The sequence below is a fragment of the Neolamprologus multifasciatus genome, chromosome 4 (genome assembly GCF_963576455.1).
Source record: "Neolamprologus multifasciatus chromosome 4, fNeoMul1.2, whole genome shotgun sequence".
Lineage (NCBI taxonomy): Eukaryota > Metazoa > Chordata > Actinopteri > Cichliformes > Cichlidae > Neolamprologus > Neolamprologus multifasciatus.
Genome location: NC_140442.1, coordinates 18,392,307 through 18,407,865, shown reverse-complemented (window position 1 = coordinate 18,407,865; position 15,559 = coordinate 18,392,307). Strand labels below are relative to the sequence as shown.

Genomic DNA, 15,559 nt, shown 5'->3' with positions numbered 1-15,559 from the left:
GGATTAGTTAACACAATGATGTATTCATTAATCATTATTACCGTAATAAGATAATTATACTCTGTGTCGGCTGTTATGTTTCCTTCTTGTGAGTTATGTGCGTTAGCATTTAAATAACGTTACTAATGATTGTCATTTGAATCTTGTTTTTGAAACATTGTCTTTCCAAAACTTCTAGACTGTTCCATGTTGTGTGTGTTTGTTCATAAATGTGTGTATTTACACTTGTGTGTGTTGATCTGTGAAATTATCTATTGCCGTTCAGTGCCAGAGGCTTTAAGGAGCAGCATCCTTCTGTCCAAACCTGTTATTCCACACAGCCGGCATAAGAAGCACTGCGGAGCAACAACACCAAGGCCACCCATGCACAAAACATTGTTACCTCACCAGAGCACATGAACTGTCTCTATAAAAAAAGACTGCGGTAAATGATAAACAGGCTGTTTTTATTGTGATTTTACTTCTACGACTGAAACCACACGTTTTTCCTTACCTTTCTCATTTAGTGGAAGAAAGACGTTTTGGGCACAGTAATAATTAATAATTAATATTAATAATTATAAAAGTAATAATTAATTTCATAAAAAGGTGCAATGGTAAAGATGCTGACTTTGTTCATATCTGTCAGTGGGGCATTGTTTTTTAATCCATCAAGTTAAATATCACAACTATCCCGCATACTTTTCCTGTTAAGTGCTTGTAATTGTCAGTGCAGTATGCTGACTGCTTATTTAGAACTTCAGGCAGTGTTTTAAATTCAGTGTGGGGTCAAAAATCTGTGCAAAAGTCTCAACATATGCCTCATTTTTTTAATACTGTCTTGAATTTGTCCTGGTCTGCAGCAATAGTACTCCAGGTTTTGTTAAGATCAAAGTTTTTCTTTGGACAATGGCTGCTTTTTACTTATTGTCAGTCCAATCCTTGTACCTCACCATTTTAGAGGAATTTTATTGTCAGTCCAATCCTTGTACCTCACCATTTTAGAGGAATCTTTGTTGTTGTTGTTTGTTTTCTGTGGACACTGACCCCAGAATTATCCAAGCATCAAAATGTCACCTCAACTCAAGGGATGAACAAATTTTAAATTGCATCTTTTTGCTTCTTGCAAAAGCATAAAAGAAGAAAACAATTGAAAAGCAGGAGGTGTTAGAACTACAGAAACAATGTTTTTACCTGTTATGTATGTTTGTGCATATACAAATTGCACAGCACTGTAGAATATACATAAAAATGGACAACACGGACATCTTTGAAAAGAAAAGAATGATTCTGCACAACAGGCAACAACCAAATTAAGTTTGACTTTAGTCAAAGAGGGAAGATGAATAATCAGGACAGAATTATTCGTCAACCTGCTAAAAAATGATGGAATCATGGATGTAAATGCAACACACACAAAAGCTAGTCTATCCCATCCGTAGAGATTGAACATGTCTGAATAGTTCTCTGTTGTTTTTCTTCCTCTGTCAGATGTTCAAATAGCGGGTAGCTGTGAGGCTGCAGCTCAGAGGCGAGGACCCAAAAAGGAGTGTCGTGACTCAATGATTCATAAGACTGAATAATTCAATCGCTGGATGCATGTAGAGCACTCCGCCCCTGCTGAACCCGGCACTCCACAGACTAGTCGCAGATTTTCATGTAAACCTCTGTAACACTGGCTCACATTATACACAGCAAACAAAAAACGACAGATTGCTCTAAGGGTCAAACGTGTGTTATTTTCCTGTTGTTACAGCATCATCATCTTTACATAACCTGAATTCTGAGGTATTTGAGTACTCAGGTTTTCAGCCTCAGAAAAGTGTGTGTGTGTGTGTGTGTCGGGGGGGGGGGGGGGGGGGGGGGGTGATTCAACAGAAGGCATAGTGATGCCTCCAGGAAAATTTGACCCATGATAATTCAGTGAATCACAGAGCCTTTAAATGAGTCCACCAACTGGGAATTGAAATATGAACCCACTCACCCACCCAATCTTCATAACGCTTGTCATGGCTGGATGAATGTAATGCTGGGGGCAGCAACATGGCATCCAACAACGAAGTGGGAATCACATCAGTTGTATGAGGAGGAGATATGTGTGTCATTGTGGATGTTCACTGACTGAGACCAATAGGCTCACAGAAGGAGCACAAATTAACCTTGTTTATGCAGGGGATTCATGTGGATGTTTGGAATCACGTGCACACATATCTGTCTCTGTAGGTGGAAGGATGGTGAACTAATGTTTATCAGTGCTAGAAGAAGCACACGTTTTACATTTTTAAACATCCAGAATTATTAAGGTAGTTATAAGTAGAGTAAAGCAGGTGGTCCTCTACATGGAAACATCTTTTTCACTTTGTCTTTGCATATTTAAATCACAATTTAACTTCAATGTAAAAGCAATGCACTTCTTGTGGGGGTAAAGGAGATACCTCACTTTCCTTCTATAAGAGTTTGCCTGGATACAAACCAAAAGAGTGAGCAGGAGAGTGGACGTGGTAACCTTAGTGGTAAGTAGGCCAAGTAAGCATTTTTTTTCTCTTTGGGATTCTCCAGTGAGGATGAAGTCATCATCTCCTCTACGAACTCCCTCCTTTCTCCTGTTTTTTTTCTTCACATTCTCCATTTTTACAGCTTTCAAAATTTCGCACAGATTCAGAGTCACTCAGTGGATCAATGAAAATGTATAAACTCTTTTTATACATTTTTATTACTTTCTATGTTAGCATTTTTTTTCTTAATCCAGTTTCTGCATAAGTTGTCGTGAAAATCCTGTGCGGCAGGTTAAGAGATTTAAAGCCTGGCAATTACAAAAAAAGATCTTTGTGTATATTTTGTCAAACACTATTGATACAGTTAGTGATGAACAAATTGGGGGAAAAAAAACACCTCCTGTGTGGAGGCTTAAACATTTTTACTAGTTGAAATGTGCTGATTAAGCTGATTCGGATTGTAATCATGGGCATTCAGTTCCCTCCAGTGTTCACACAGATAAATTGCAGCATATGGTTCCCTGTATTTATTAAACCTGTAAGAGAGTTTGCTCTCACTGAGCCTTAACTGTGGCTGGAATTAATGTACATGAAGGTGTATTAGACATATGGGTCACATATATATGAGACCAGACCACAGGATCTGATACTGTTGACATTACTATTTTCCTTCCACAGACTTAGAAATCCGGTTATCCCAGGTTAAAGGACACACATACAGTGATGTGAAAAGTGTTTGCCGTCTTCCTGATTTCCTTTTTTTGTATGTTTCTCACACTTAAATGTCTCAGATCATCAAACAAATTGAAATATTAAATATTAAAGATGACACAATAAACACAAAACTGCAGTTTCGTAATAAAGGTGTTTATTATTAAGGGAAAAAAATCCAAACACTCATGGTACCATAGCAGTTCGCCATTAAAATAAATAAATAAAATATTTAAAAAGAAATCTGTATAGAATATATTTTGTATAATGTTTTATAACGTTTTTTTTGTAACTCTAATTTGTAATACTATTTTTTGTAAATTTATTTTCATTCTTATCCTTTTATATGGTTTGCATGGTACGGGTGGCATTATCTTTCAGATGACGGAGATCAAACATTTTGTCAGCTTCTTTCCGGCGTTTTACTGAAAAAAAAAAAAGACTTCGAGCCCCACAATGCTTTGCGTTTCCAACATGGCGCCTCCCATATCTGCTTGACTTGTGTCAACAAGACCGAAACGCCGCTGAAGGTAAACGGGGGCTTTATAAGGACACTAACTAATAATACATCGACAGGGACAATGAAAGTGTTGTTGGCTGTGTTAAAGCAAATCCACAAGCCAGCTCTTTGCACCGGTAACCCGCGCTGTCTGAGCTCCGGGGCCACCGGCGGCCTGTTACCTCTCCGGGATGAAGCTCCAATGGTGGGCTCCAGCCCGGAGCTGGTGCAGAAGCTGGGCTCGCAGGTGGAGGTGAGGACAGACTTCATCACTGAGGCAGAAGAGGCTGCTTTTCTGCGGGAGCTGGACCCAGGCCTGAAGAAGAAACGCTACGAATTTGACCACTGGGACGATGTAAGTCAGGTTCATTAATGACTGAAACTTTAGGAAAGTTGAACGTATTAAATATTTAAAAAGGTGGAGGTGAAGGTGGTTTACTGCACTGTGATTAGAAGTGCTTTTGATAGTTTGTCTAACCCAACAACGTTTATGAGGCAGGATAAAATATTAGACACACTTCTGACAGTAATGCAGTCCAACACACCCCCTGTATGACCTCAGTGATAAACAACATAAAGTACAGTAGTTCGTTTTTAACTGCATCACAGAGCTATAGCTGTATTCACACCTAACACTGTCACTGATCAGTGTAGTTGAACTGTTTTCTCTTCAGAGTAACACAGGCTGTGAGACCGACTTTGTTTTTCCTGCACATTTAGGCAATCCACGGGTACAGAGAGACTGAGCGTCTGAGGTGGGGCGCGGTATGTGAGGAGATCTTGAATCGGGTCCGATCTACAGCATTTCCTGAATGTAGCCAGCTCCTCGGCCCCGTGCATGTTATAGATTTGGACAAGTCTGGCTACATCAAGCCCCACATCGACAGTGTCAAGGTCGGTTTGCCAGGATTTTTGCACAGTGGCTTTCTAAAAAAAAGTTGCACACATGGTGATCTTACTCTCTAACTTTTTCCAGTTCTGTGGAAGCACCATTGCAGGGTTGAGTCTGTTGTCTGACAGTATTATGCGCTTAGTGAAGGAGGACACACCCAGTGAATGGCTGGATCTGCTGCTTTCCCGACGCTCCCTCTACATACTGAGGTGCTGCATTTGCCTCATATCTGTCTTAATATTTCCTAAATATGACGTGTTTGAGATTTTGATTAATACACAAGGCTGAACGGTTATAGTAAAGAAGCAGCTGTGGTAGTTTGCAATTAACAAAGATTCATCCTGTCCTTTTTACACCTGTGCAGGGACCAGGCCAGATATAAGTTCACTCATGAGATCCTGAAAAATGAGGAGTCTGTGTTCAACGGGCAGAGAGTGTCTCGACAGCGACGCATTTCTGTCATCTGTCGTAACCTTCCAGGATAAGCTCCAGCTCTAATATCTGCCTTAACAGCAGCAGATCATCAAGTCCAACTTTGAGGTTTCTGCCAGTGATACTCACGGAGATATCAAGGCTAAGATCTTTCAAGTTTATTAGCGACTATAAATGTGTGTGTTCAGAATGTTTATTGGACATGACGCTCTTCTGGTCATGCTGTTGAAAAAGACTATAAATTGATTCAATTTAAATGGCATTTTTCTAAATTTGCACTGGATCTTGCCGAAGACGCCAGATTTAAACGTATCTGAATGTTGTTTTCGGTTCAACTTTAAAATGTTGTTTCAGATTTGTGTATTTACACTTTGTTGCACTTTTCTAATTCTGTATAATACAGAGTCTCTTCGTGAAACATTTCCAATGTACCTTAGCAAATAAAATTATGATCTTGAATGCTTTAAAAACTTTTAACTGAACACTGTGTGTGAACTCACAAATTGGATTATTAATGAATATAATTAGGAACAAATTACACAAATACGCAGCTGGACAACACTTGGAGTGAAGTGCTGTGAAACAACAGCACTTTATTCCAATTCTTTAAGTACTGACATCACTACACTAACATCTAGTGATCTAATTGAAAATAGTGTGTCCTTCTGCTCAACGGTTTGCCTAAAAATACACTTTAATGTTTATAATGTTTATAGTTTCCCCTAGGGATCAATAAAGTATTCTGATTCTGATAAACTTCCTTTTTTTTTTTTTTTTTTTTAGAAATTAAGACCACTAGATGGCAGCAGCACATCTTCTCTGCTAAGGCAAATTCATTGCAGGAGGAACCGCACTCTATTCGTTGATCCTAAGTGAAAGGGATCAAGACATAAAGTACTTAAACATGACTTCCTGGGCAACCCTAGTTTAGACAAATACTCCTTATGTACTTCTTTAGTCTTTTACCACAGGTAAAGAAGACTGTACTAAATTATTTATTTTTATTGTAATGACTGCATATGAGTTGGGTTTCAACACACTGATGACACCACAGTTGGGGAGTCAATATAATAGTATATTGCAGAGAGGAATGGGGATTAGGTCTCATTCAAATACATGGTGGTTACAGAACTTCTGGGCCTGGGATTAAAAGGTAAAATGCATCTTTAAAGACGATGTCTGTGATGTGCTAATTATCATGTTTATTTTTTTCAAACAGGGGCTCTAGACTCAGGCTGTGGAGGGGCTTCCCGGGATGCCCTGACCACTTCTTCCATACCCATGTGATTTTTTTTGAATGCTCTGTTGCATGTTGTATCTTTTATCTATACCATCCTTCAGGTTTTGTTTTGTCTTTTGTTGTTCATGGTCTTTCTTCTCTTTCCCAGCTGGCCAAGGCAGATGTTTGTTCTTCTCTGAGTGTGATTCTGTCTCACATATAAACCTAATGAAAGGGAGTTCCTTCTCTCGACTGTTGCCAAGTGCCGGTTCATAGGATGCTTTGTGATTTTGGGGGTTCTTGCTCTGATATTGTAGAGTCTATCCTGGTTTGAGCTGGTGCAATGCAAATATAATTAAATTAAATTGTATTTATATTGTGCTAATTCACAACAACAGTCACCTCAAGGCACTTAATTTTGCAAGATACAATATTAGAATGAAACCCTAACAATCACACAACCCTCTATGAGCAAGCACTTGGTGACTTAGGGACAAATTCAAGCACAACCAGGCTCAGGGAGGGGCAGCCATCTGCTGTCACTGGGTGGGGGTGAGAGAAAAAAGAAGAGAGCAAAGAGAAAGAGGACAAAAGGTAAACTACAGAAGTGATGGGCAGAGTTTAATAATTGCTAATGACTAAATACAGAAGTGATGTATAAAGACAGACAAGTGAAAAGAGCAGCTTGAAGAAGAAGCACTCAATAGATCAAGGGAAGCCTCCCACCAGCCTAGATCTATTACAACACAACTAAAGGATGATTCAGGGGGTCACCTAATCTAGACATACCTATATGTTTTGTCAGAAATGAAAGTTTCTAAACTTCCAAACTGGGAGCTGGTCTGATAGCTGAAGGTTCTGCCTCCCATTCTATTTTCAAATGTCCTAGGGCCCACAAGTAAGCCTGCAGTCCGAGAGTGAAGTGCTCTATTGGAGTGAAATGCTACTATGAGGTCATTAAGATAAATGGAGCTAGATCACATAGGTTCATGGATAGATAAAACTGGGTATCATCTCCATAGCAAAGAAAATGTACCCAAAAATATTACCTAATGAAAGCATGTATAATATAAAAAAGTACTAGTCCCATCACAGAACCCTGTTGAACTCCCTGAATAGCTTTTGTGTGTGAAGAGGCTCCTCGTTGACATGAAAAAACTATAATCTACATGTGTGATACATGTGATTCACTACAGTACTTTTGATACCAACAGTGTGTTCTAATCTCTGCCGTAACATATTTGGTCAGTGATATTGAATGCTGCAATGAGGTCTTGCAGGCCAAGCTAATAGTCAAGAGGCCATAAGACTTTAACTGGTGCAGTTTCTGTGCCATTCTGCACTCTAAATCCTGACTAAAAGATTTTAAAATAAACAATTAGTTTGAAAAATGATCATTTAATTGTTTGACAACTACTCTTTCAAGACTTTTTTAAATAAAAGGTTTGAAATTGGTGTACAATAGAAGTGTATTTGCTTCAAATCGCACCACAATCTATGTAAACTCTCACAGAAAGACGAGGAAGATGAGAAACCTCAGACAACACTGCACACAAATCACTTTTACATCCCTTTAACAATATTGGCATTTTAAGTGCTGTACTTTTTCATCATTAAAATAATAAAGTTACTTGCTGCCTACCAGTTGTGTCAAAATAGTAGCTTCCTTTTACGTGATAAAGGTTATCCCAGGACAGTAAACAAAGCAGCAAACTAAGGTTTTGCAAAAGACAGTCTTAGCTTCCTGATAGTTATACAAATGAGCTTTCAAAAATATTTGCATGCACCCTATTTCAGGGTAATCTTTGTCTTTACAGAGGGAGGACAAAATAAACAATCGATGCGTGTTCTGTGCCCAACTATACTTCATGAACAACAAGCACCCAAAGTAAGAAGTGAATGTTAGTTGCTGCCATTTCTTTTTAATGCTATCTTTGAATTATTTTCACTCTAAGCAACACACATACATATTTAGATGTTTAATGTGAAGTGTGTTTAATAAATCTGTTTATATTAAAGTACTTCCAGGAACAAGTGATTTGATAAACTGACAAAAAAATAAAAGTGCCCAGTTTTGTCCTTAAAGGACAAAAAGTTTTTTTTAACAGTGAAGGAGGAGGTACAAAAACTCAAATCCTTACTTAAGAATAGTTTTATTAGAAAACAATTTCTATGCAAGGAATTAAAAAACAAACAAAAAAACAGAACTATCAGGTTTTAACTATCAGGTCAAAACAAAATATTTCATTCAACATAATTTCATGGACAAGTCTGTTACTTAAAGGGAACCTATTGTACTATTCCTTATTTTCTGTTATATACATATGTTTTTCTTCTCTGGGATTTGTGATGTAAATGAGAACCCTGTTAAACAACTTTCTTTTTTTTCCTTTTAGGAGGGGCAGCCAATCAAAACAAAGTTAGCTTACAAGGAAGTGGTAGGCAGCTAAAACAAAGGATAAACTGCACTAAAGCAAAGTAGAAGATAAAAAAATCTACATGTATATATTTTGAACTGGACATCTTGCAAAGCAATTTTAATGTTTTGGAGTTCAAGAATAAAAATACAGAAAAAGAAAACTGAAAAAATAAGTCCGCTTTAAGGTGAAATTTCAGACTGCTGTTGAAGGCGGGTCTAGCTTCCTGTGCTGTGGCATATCACAGAACAACCTGTACAAACTATTCTTCCATGGGTTTTATTGAAAACACTATAACCTTTGAACAAAAGAGGGTCAGTTTTAGCACTTCACCACTTCTACAACCACAACATCCCTCTGTTCCTTTGGTTATTCAGTGAGGTAGAAGTGCATTTTGTCGTTTATGTTCTTGCGCTCTGGATTGAGGCGCTTAAGGATCTGTGCCAGCACGTTGACAGTCTGCTCACTGCTCAGGCCGGTGCGCTTAGTCTGGAACTTCTTCAACAAGTCTTTAGTGGTCATTGGTTTACGGATCAGGTAGCGGCGGACTGCTTCCTCTGTCAGCTGCACATCACTGTGGGGTGAATGAAAAGTAAAGAATACAGTTTAACACTCATTTTACATTAAATATCTATTGGTGTCTTTATGTTAGCCTTCTGAATTGTAAAACAAGCAGGAAGAAATAACTGTGTGTCTATGAAACTGTATTGAAAAAAAACCTGGACCTTACCTTGAGCTTGGGGTGGATTTGCCTGATTGGGGTTGAGGTGTGCTCTTCCCAGAGGGAACGGGGCTCTGGGTGCTGGGTTCCATCTTAAGCTTTTTGGCAGCAGGTGAGTCGATGCTAGGACCTTGTCTCTTACCTGGAGAGAAGACAAGTTTGTTTGGAATGGAATAACAAAAAGAGAAGATTTGAGAGTAGAAAGCTACTTGTGAAGGTCCTGCATATATCTACGCATGTACACTATACTGTGAACGTATGAGCATTTGTGTGGGCTTTTTGAGAAATCACCTTGCTCCAGCTTGCTGGCGGCAGCACGGAGTGTGTTCGAGGTGGAGGCAGAGTCTAAGGATGGAGTTCCAGGACGGCTACCAGTCCTGGAGCTGCCTGCAGAGCCGCGGCCACCTGCACGTTTAGGAGGTGTGCGTTTCTTCTGAGATAGGAAGGAAAAGACAATAATTGATGAGAACAACAAAGAATGAAAAATTCCAATATAGAATAACAATCCGCACTAATATGAAATACTCCAAAGCTTCAGCATTACAAAACTGGTCGCACACTGGTCGAGCCATTGTTTTATTAAGCAACAACGGTACTGATGTTAATTATGATAATGATAGGAAAATATATTACAAACTAATTTGGCTTAAAAAGAAATAAATGTGAATTTGTTCAGTTACGCACACTAACCGCCATGAACAGAGCAGAGGCCGTCTCTCCTTCGATGTCACTGTCATCTGAGCTGTCTGATTCTCCACTGCTGTCTGTGAAGCACAAGAACATAAATCTGACTACTCATACACACACATTCCTCACATATTTTAAAATACTCCATTCAACAGTATGTGTTGTGACTTTTTAAATTTTTTTTTTTTTTTTTTACCTTTTTTCTTCTTCTTCTCCATTTGAACTGGGGTTTTCTTCCCTTCCTCCTCCTCTTCCTCCTCTTTTGCTTCTTCATCATTCTGTTTCTCCTCCTCACTCTCTTCCTCACTTTCAGATTCTTCATCAATCCCTACAAAAGGATAAATATTCAGAAACAATCTAAATACATTGATTAGTAAAAAACTAGACACTCCTGGCAGGTATCTGGCCATAGCGTTCGTCCAGATGTGGAGCTAAGTTATATGAGACCTAAGTCATTTTCAAGATTGTGTCTACTCAGGTCACCTTCCACTCACCTAACTTTTCAATGCCTAAAATACATTTTTTGACACCGTATGCATAAAATCATATGTTTGGGGGTGCCTGTACCGCAAAAGATAGAATGGTGCGTCTACCAATCAGCATGTTGAAACCCTGAGTCGCCTCTGATGCATCCATCAGATTGTGTTCCTTTAGGGTTTGTATGAATGTGTGTGAGACTGTGTGAACATCCAAGTACACGTCCATTTACATTTACTGTGTTTTATAGCTTCACTTTTATTGAGTATTTTTAACAATAAATTGATCTGACCTTTAGGGTGTTCCTCTGCTTTGACAGGCTTTCCCTTTTCTGGTTCTTCTTCTGAGCTAAATTTGGAACACAAAATAAATAAATAAAACAACAAACAACAAAAAAACCCCAAACATTGTTGATACAGTGTGAGTCTTTGTGTGCTACCGTGTAACAGATCTGACCTGCTTTCATCTGACATATAATCCACTTCTAGGCCCTCGTAGTCTCCGTCATCGCTGTCTTCCAGAGCCTCGTTGTCTTTACTCTTTTGCTTCTTTTTCTTTGCTTTTCCTTTCCCAGCATCTTTTTTTACCTTTGGCTTGCTCTCTCCATCTGTCAAACAAAGCCAAAGTGTTTGAAGGAAGAAAATCAAAAGATGAAAGCCGGAGATGTTTTACAATAGTCTCTTCTTCTTCGTGTGTCTTTCTCCTTACCGTCCCCCATACTGCTGTCACTGTCGTCACTGCTCATCTCCAGCTCGTCCTCCAGGTCATGAATGCGCAGGTCACCCCCTCTTCCGCCCCCCTTCTTTTTCTTCTTCCCAGATTTTTCTCCTTCATCTTCGTCTTCCTCACCCCGCTCCTGCTCTCGAAGACGTCTCTGAAGCATGATGCTAAAGTGATTCACCACCTTGTTCCGCCTAGAAAAAAAAAAGAAGAGGGTGACTGTCTTAATATCAAGCATTTAACATCTAGGGTCAACTGAGTACTTATTTTTTAAGTACTCATTTTTCTTCATCACTATTAATCCCAACCACCCCTGTCCTTTCACCTGCCCCACTCCTCCTCAGCCTCCTCAGCAGTCAGAGTTCGGTGTTTGGCCTGTGGTGTAAAGTTGTACCAGCCGTGAACAGGAAAAGCCTCGAAAGCTCCATCAGGACACTGCGTGAAGATGTAGTAGGATGCATTTTCTGTAACGCCACCCTTCTTTATACCTTTGAACCTTTAAAATAAAATAAAAAATAAAAAAAAAGCACATGCATAGACAGATGGTGGCAAACAGTAAAAAGATGCACTGCACTGCCTTTACTTTCCTCACATAAAATCCTTTACAGACATCAAGTCACTGAGATTTCTCTAAATAATAACTCTTATAATACATAATTTTATCTTGCATTGCCAACACTTTTGAAGAGTAACTCAGAGGGAGTCTCTCTACTCACCTCTTGCCAGCTTTACCATTAACCTTGAGAATCCAGGGCTGGTCCTCCACTTTGAATTCACGCGTGACGATACCAAACTTCTTCCGACGAGCTTCCTCACGCTGCTTTTTGCCAAACTCACTACCTGCTGCGCCTTCAGGGGTCTCTTCCTCCCCATATATCTTCCGAGCACTCATATCTCTTTCCATACGAGCCTGGGGAAAGGAGAAAGAGTAATGGAAAAGTGAAAAGAAAAAAAAAAAAAACCCCAACCTACTCATTCCTAAATTTATCACATCTTTCTCGCTCTCTCTTTTTTGTTTAAGGCGAATAAGACTGGCTGATATTCCTTTCTCATATCAACTCTAGCTCGGTCACACTGAAAACCTAAGCTTTGTCTGTGAGGTGTAGTTAAAGTATGAAGCCCACCTGTGTCCATGTTGAACAGTTGACTCTGTCCCCTGCATTGAAAGCCATTATATTGTACTTCTTGCTGGTGTTTCTATGCAAAGGAAAAAAAAAAAAGAAAAATATAGTGAGTTATTGTGTAACATAACTGAGCTCAATTCATTTGCGTCACAATCATCTTCTAATAGTCATGCACATACACGTCTTCAAGTGACACCTAGAATGACCAAAACACGCATGAACTAATGCAAAACAGTGACACAAGGCAAGTCCTGTGCACACAAATCTCTTTGGATATTTACATGTGTTACTCACTTGGGGACACGCACGGTGTATTCTGTGGTTGAGGTGCTGCTGCTGCTTCCCTGTAACAGAAAAAGTGTTCCTGTTGGAAGCCTGTCACATTTGAATAATGTGCACACCATGAAAGCCATGTCGGACCAGTACAGCTCAAAAGTCTTGAGTCTCTTCCTTTATATTTACAAGTAAAATGGAAATGCAATAACTTACTCAAACCACATAAGGTAAAAACGGAGTTTGTACAATTGTAACAAAACTTTAAAGTCAATATTTGGTATAATTTGCTTAATTCTTCAACACAGCCTGAACTCTCTTATGCAAGCTTTCTTGTCATTTCTTCCAAGATGTCTTCTGTAATAGTTCTCCAGGCTTCCAGAAGAACGTCCAAAGCTCATTTTTTTGACAACAAACCAAATCAGACACTTAAATTACTGCCAACCTGCTAAACATGGACAATGTAAAGAAGACCACAAAGGATCAAAGCATTTTCAAGGATGACTATGGAGACAAATAAAAGCGAGAAAAGCATTGGAAAAAGTGAATATTTTTTTGCATCTGCTGTCGATGTAGCTTTTAGAAAGAGAAAAAAGAGAAAAAAGAGAAAAAAGAGAAAAGAGAGAAAAAAAAAGGGAAACTGGAATTAGCCAAACTGTAATGAGGTACAACACTGGATAATCTTTTGTGTTACCTGCCTCTTTCATGCTTGAATGATAGGTCAGTGTTAAGTGGTTGACAAACAAACCGACCAACAAAAAACAAAAAAACAAAAACAAAAACACTCCTCTGAAAATAATTAGGTGCAAGGACTGGACTGAAAATGAATTTACGAAACAGCCAAAGAAAACTCCGTCAGAAAGCCAGGAGAACTGTTTCCAAAGACCACTTAAAAATACAATTAATTCTGGCTACTTGGAAAAAAAAAAAACATGGAGAAATGAGGGATGGCTCAAGACTTTTGCACAGTACTGTAGATTCACGGCATTAAACATAGCACAAGAGTGGATCAAATTATCAAAAGAAAATAAAGACAAACTTTTGTGTTGTCAAATCAAAGCTTACCAGTGATGTCATGGTTGGTTGTCAGTCTCTGGATTTACGACACCACATCAACAGTTGCTTTAGGCGAGGTGGACACACTGTTACGAAAACAGAGTAATGATACTAATAAGATAATACATAATAATATATAATTCAGTCAGTTTGTGTTTATTTTTAACTCAGATTATCCAGCTGAGAAACAGAACCGAAAAGGTCTGTGAAGGTACGATATCCCTGCACGAATACATTCAAATAATGCTTTATAAGCGTTTTCAGCAAGTTCTGACAATTTTAGGATTAAAACAAACGCGGCAGAATAAAGGAAACCTATCCCCCTTGCACGACTCATTTGTAATATTACAAGAAAGACTGACTAAAGTTAAATTAGGCTACAGTTATACGAAACGAGGTCTAACTTATGTTTATATCTTTGTACGTTAGCTTTAGCAGCACCACATTTTGCAAGCAGCTGTAGCTGCGGTCTGTAGCTAACTGTGAAAACAAGCAAGACCACTGTAAAACCATGAGACCTATTCATCTTCGACCAATGCAAAAACTATTAGAAATTAAAAAGACTAAATATGAAATATCTGCTCATAAATGATCATATACCGTCTTACCGCTGTGTGCACTCCAATTGCACTTGTTCCGTTTGCCTCTATGGTCAACAGGAAACATTTACTGTAGACATTGGTTCCTACCAGTCCCTTTGAAGGGTTCCGCTTGTTCCCTTCTATTCACCAGTTTATCTTGTTTAAGAGTTTCTACCACCCCACCACCGAGGTAAATATTTCCAGAAAGTGGCACTACCTTTAACGCAACATTTACAAACACGCGTGTAAGATGATATCCACAATCTGCACTAATAAACTAGTAAAATGTGTGTTTTAGGGTTTTATTAGTTTTAAATATTTATTTTGTGAATAAATGCAATTTGCCTGTGTGAGAAGCAATTAAAGAGACATAAAGTATTCCTCATAGTACCTGTATGTCAATAGCATTTAGTGTGTAACAGAGGATTTAGTGAGTGATTACAATGATAGCCTGCTCTGTGGAGCAGTTTAATTCAACCCTGTTTCATTTATATTAGATATACATTATATATATATATATATATATATATATATATATATACATACACAATATTAGAGACAAAAGAAACCCAAGAATGTGTCACATGTGCTTGAATTGCAAGTTCTGACCATAACAAGAACATACCTTGACATGGGCCTTAGAACACGTGTACAAATTTGTCCTATATATGCACGATACAGTGCATAAGATAAGCAGTGATTAAATAATGGGCTACTTTAATTGCAATCCTAGAACATGTCTGCTACAAATGGTGCACAGTGACTGTATTTTTTTATCATCTTCAATTTGTATTTGCATTATCTCTTTGCATGTTTAAGGCAGGATTAACTTTTTTGGGAAGCAATTCAAATTTCACAGTGTGTGCTACGAGTAGCCAGGACTGACGAGCAGATGTCATTGACACACGATGTTTCATATGATGATGAACTACTTTTCTTTGTCACTTCTACTTGGTATGTAATTTTCTGTTTTCATTCAATTCAAAATAGAACCTGAAAGCAGAAAAAAATCTAGTTTTGTTTTTTAATGAAAAAAGCTCTTTTTGATTGAAATTGTATGTTGCCTTTGATAAATGTTCTGTTGGCAGTCCTAAAGAAAAATACATCTGAACATACGCTTTTGGTAACCCTCAAAAAAAATATAGCAAATATTTGACCACTCTTTTGCATTTGCATGGACCCGGCTTTAAAGCATAGTCCACATATTTTTAGTAGACTTGAGGTCAGGGCTTTGGGAAGCTCATTCCAGAAGCTTTATGGATAATTTCTCAACAAC

At 38.4% G+C, this 15,559-nt stretch overlaps 2 protein-coding genes across 4 annotated transcripts; one reads left to right on the top strand and one right to left on the bottom strand.

Annotated features, from left to right (window-relative positions):
• The first annotated feature begins 3,486 nt into the window (after positions 1-3,486).
• alkbh7 (alkB homolog 7, RNA demethylase) lies at positions 3,487-5,764 on the top strand. Its single transcript, XM_085157732.1, has 4 exons — positions 3,487-4,039; positions 4,405-4,578; positions 4,661-4,785; positions 4,941-5,764. Exons 1-4 carry the CDS (start codon positions 3,767-3,769, stop codon positions 5,059-5,061), a joined length of 693 nt encoding a protein of 230 aa, XP_085013858.1. The 5' UTR covers positions 3,487-3,766; the 3' UTR covers positions 5,062-5,764.
• Positions 5,765-8,364: 2,600 nt separating this feature from the next.
• On the bottom strand, positions 8,365-14,421 carry gtf2f1 (general transcription factor IIF, polypeptide 1). 3 transcript variants are annotated; one of them, XM_085157721.1, is made up of 14 exons: positions 14,311-14,421; positions 13,712-13,788; positions 12,668-12,717; positions 12,374-12,446; positions 11,966-12,159; positions 11,575-11,745; positions 11,238-11,443; positions 10,986-11,136; positions 10,822-10,877; positions 10,249-10,380; positions 10,050-10,129; positions 9,657-9,798; positions 9,375-9,507; positions 8,365-9,218 (listed from the first exon to the last, which is right to left on the bottom strand). In XM_085157721.1, exons 2-14 carry the CDS (start codon positions 13,721-13,723, stop codon positions 9,014-9,016), a joined length of 1,605 nt encoding a protein of 534 aa, XP_085013847.1. In that variant the 5' UTR covers positions 13,724-13,788; positions 14,311-14,421; the 3' UTR covers positions 8,365-9,013. The 3 variants fall into 3 exon arrangements, with proteins under 3 accessions (XP_085013847.1, XP_085013849.1, XP_085013848.1); XM_085157723.1 differs by having other exon boundaries at positions 10,056-10,129; XM_085157722.1 differs by having other exon boundaries at positions 14,303-14,345.
• Between the last annotated feature and the right edge of the window lie 1,138 nt (positions 14,422-15,559).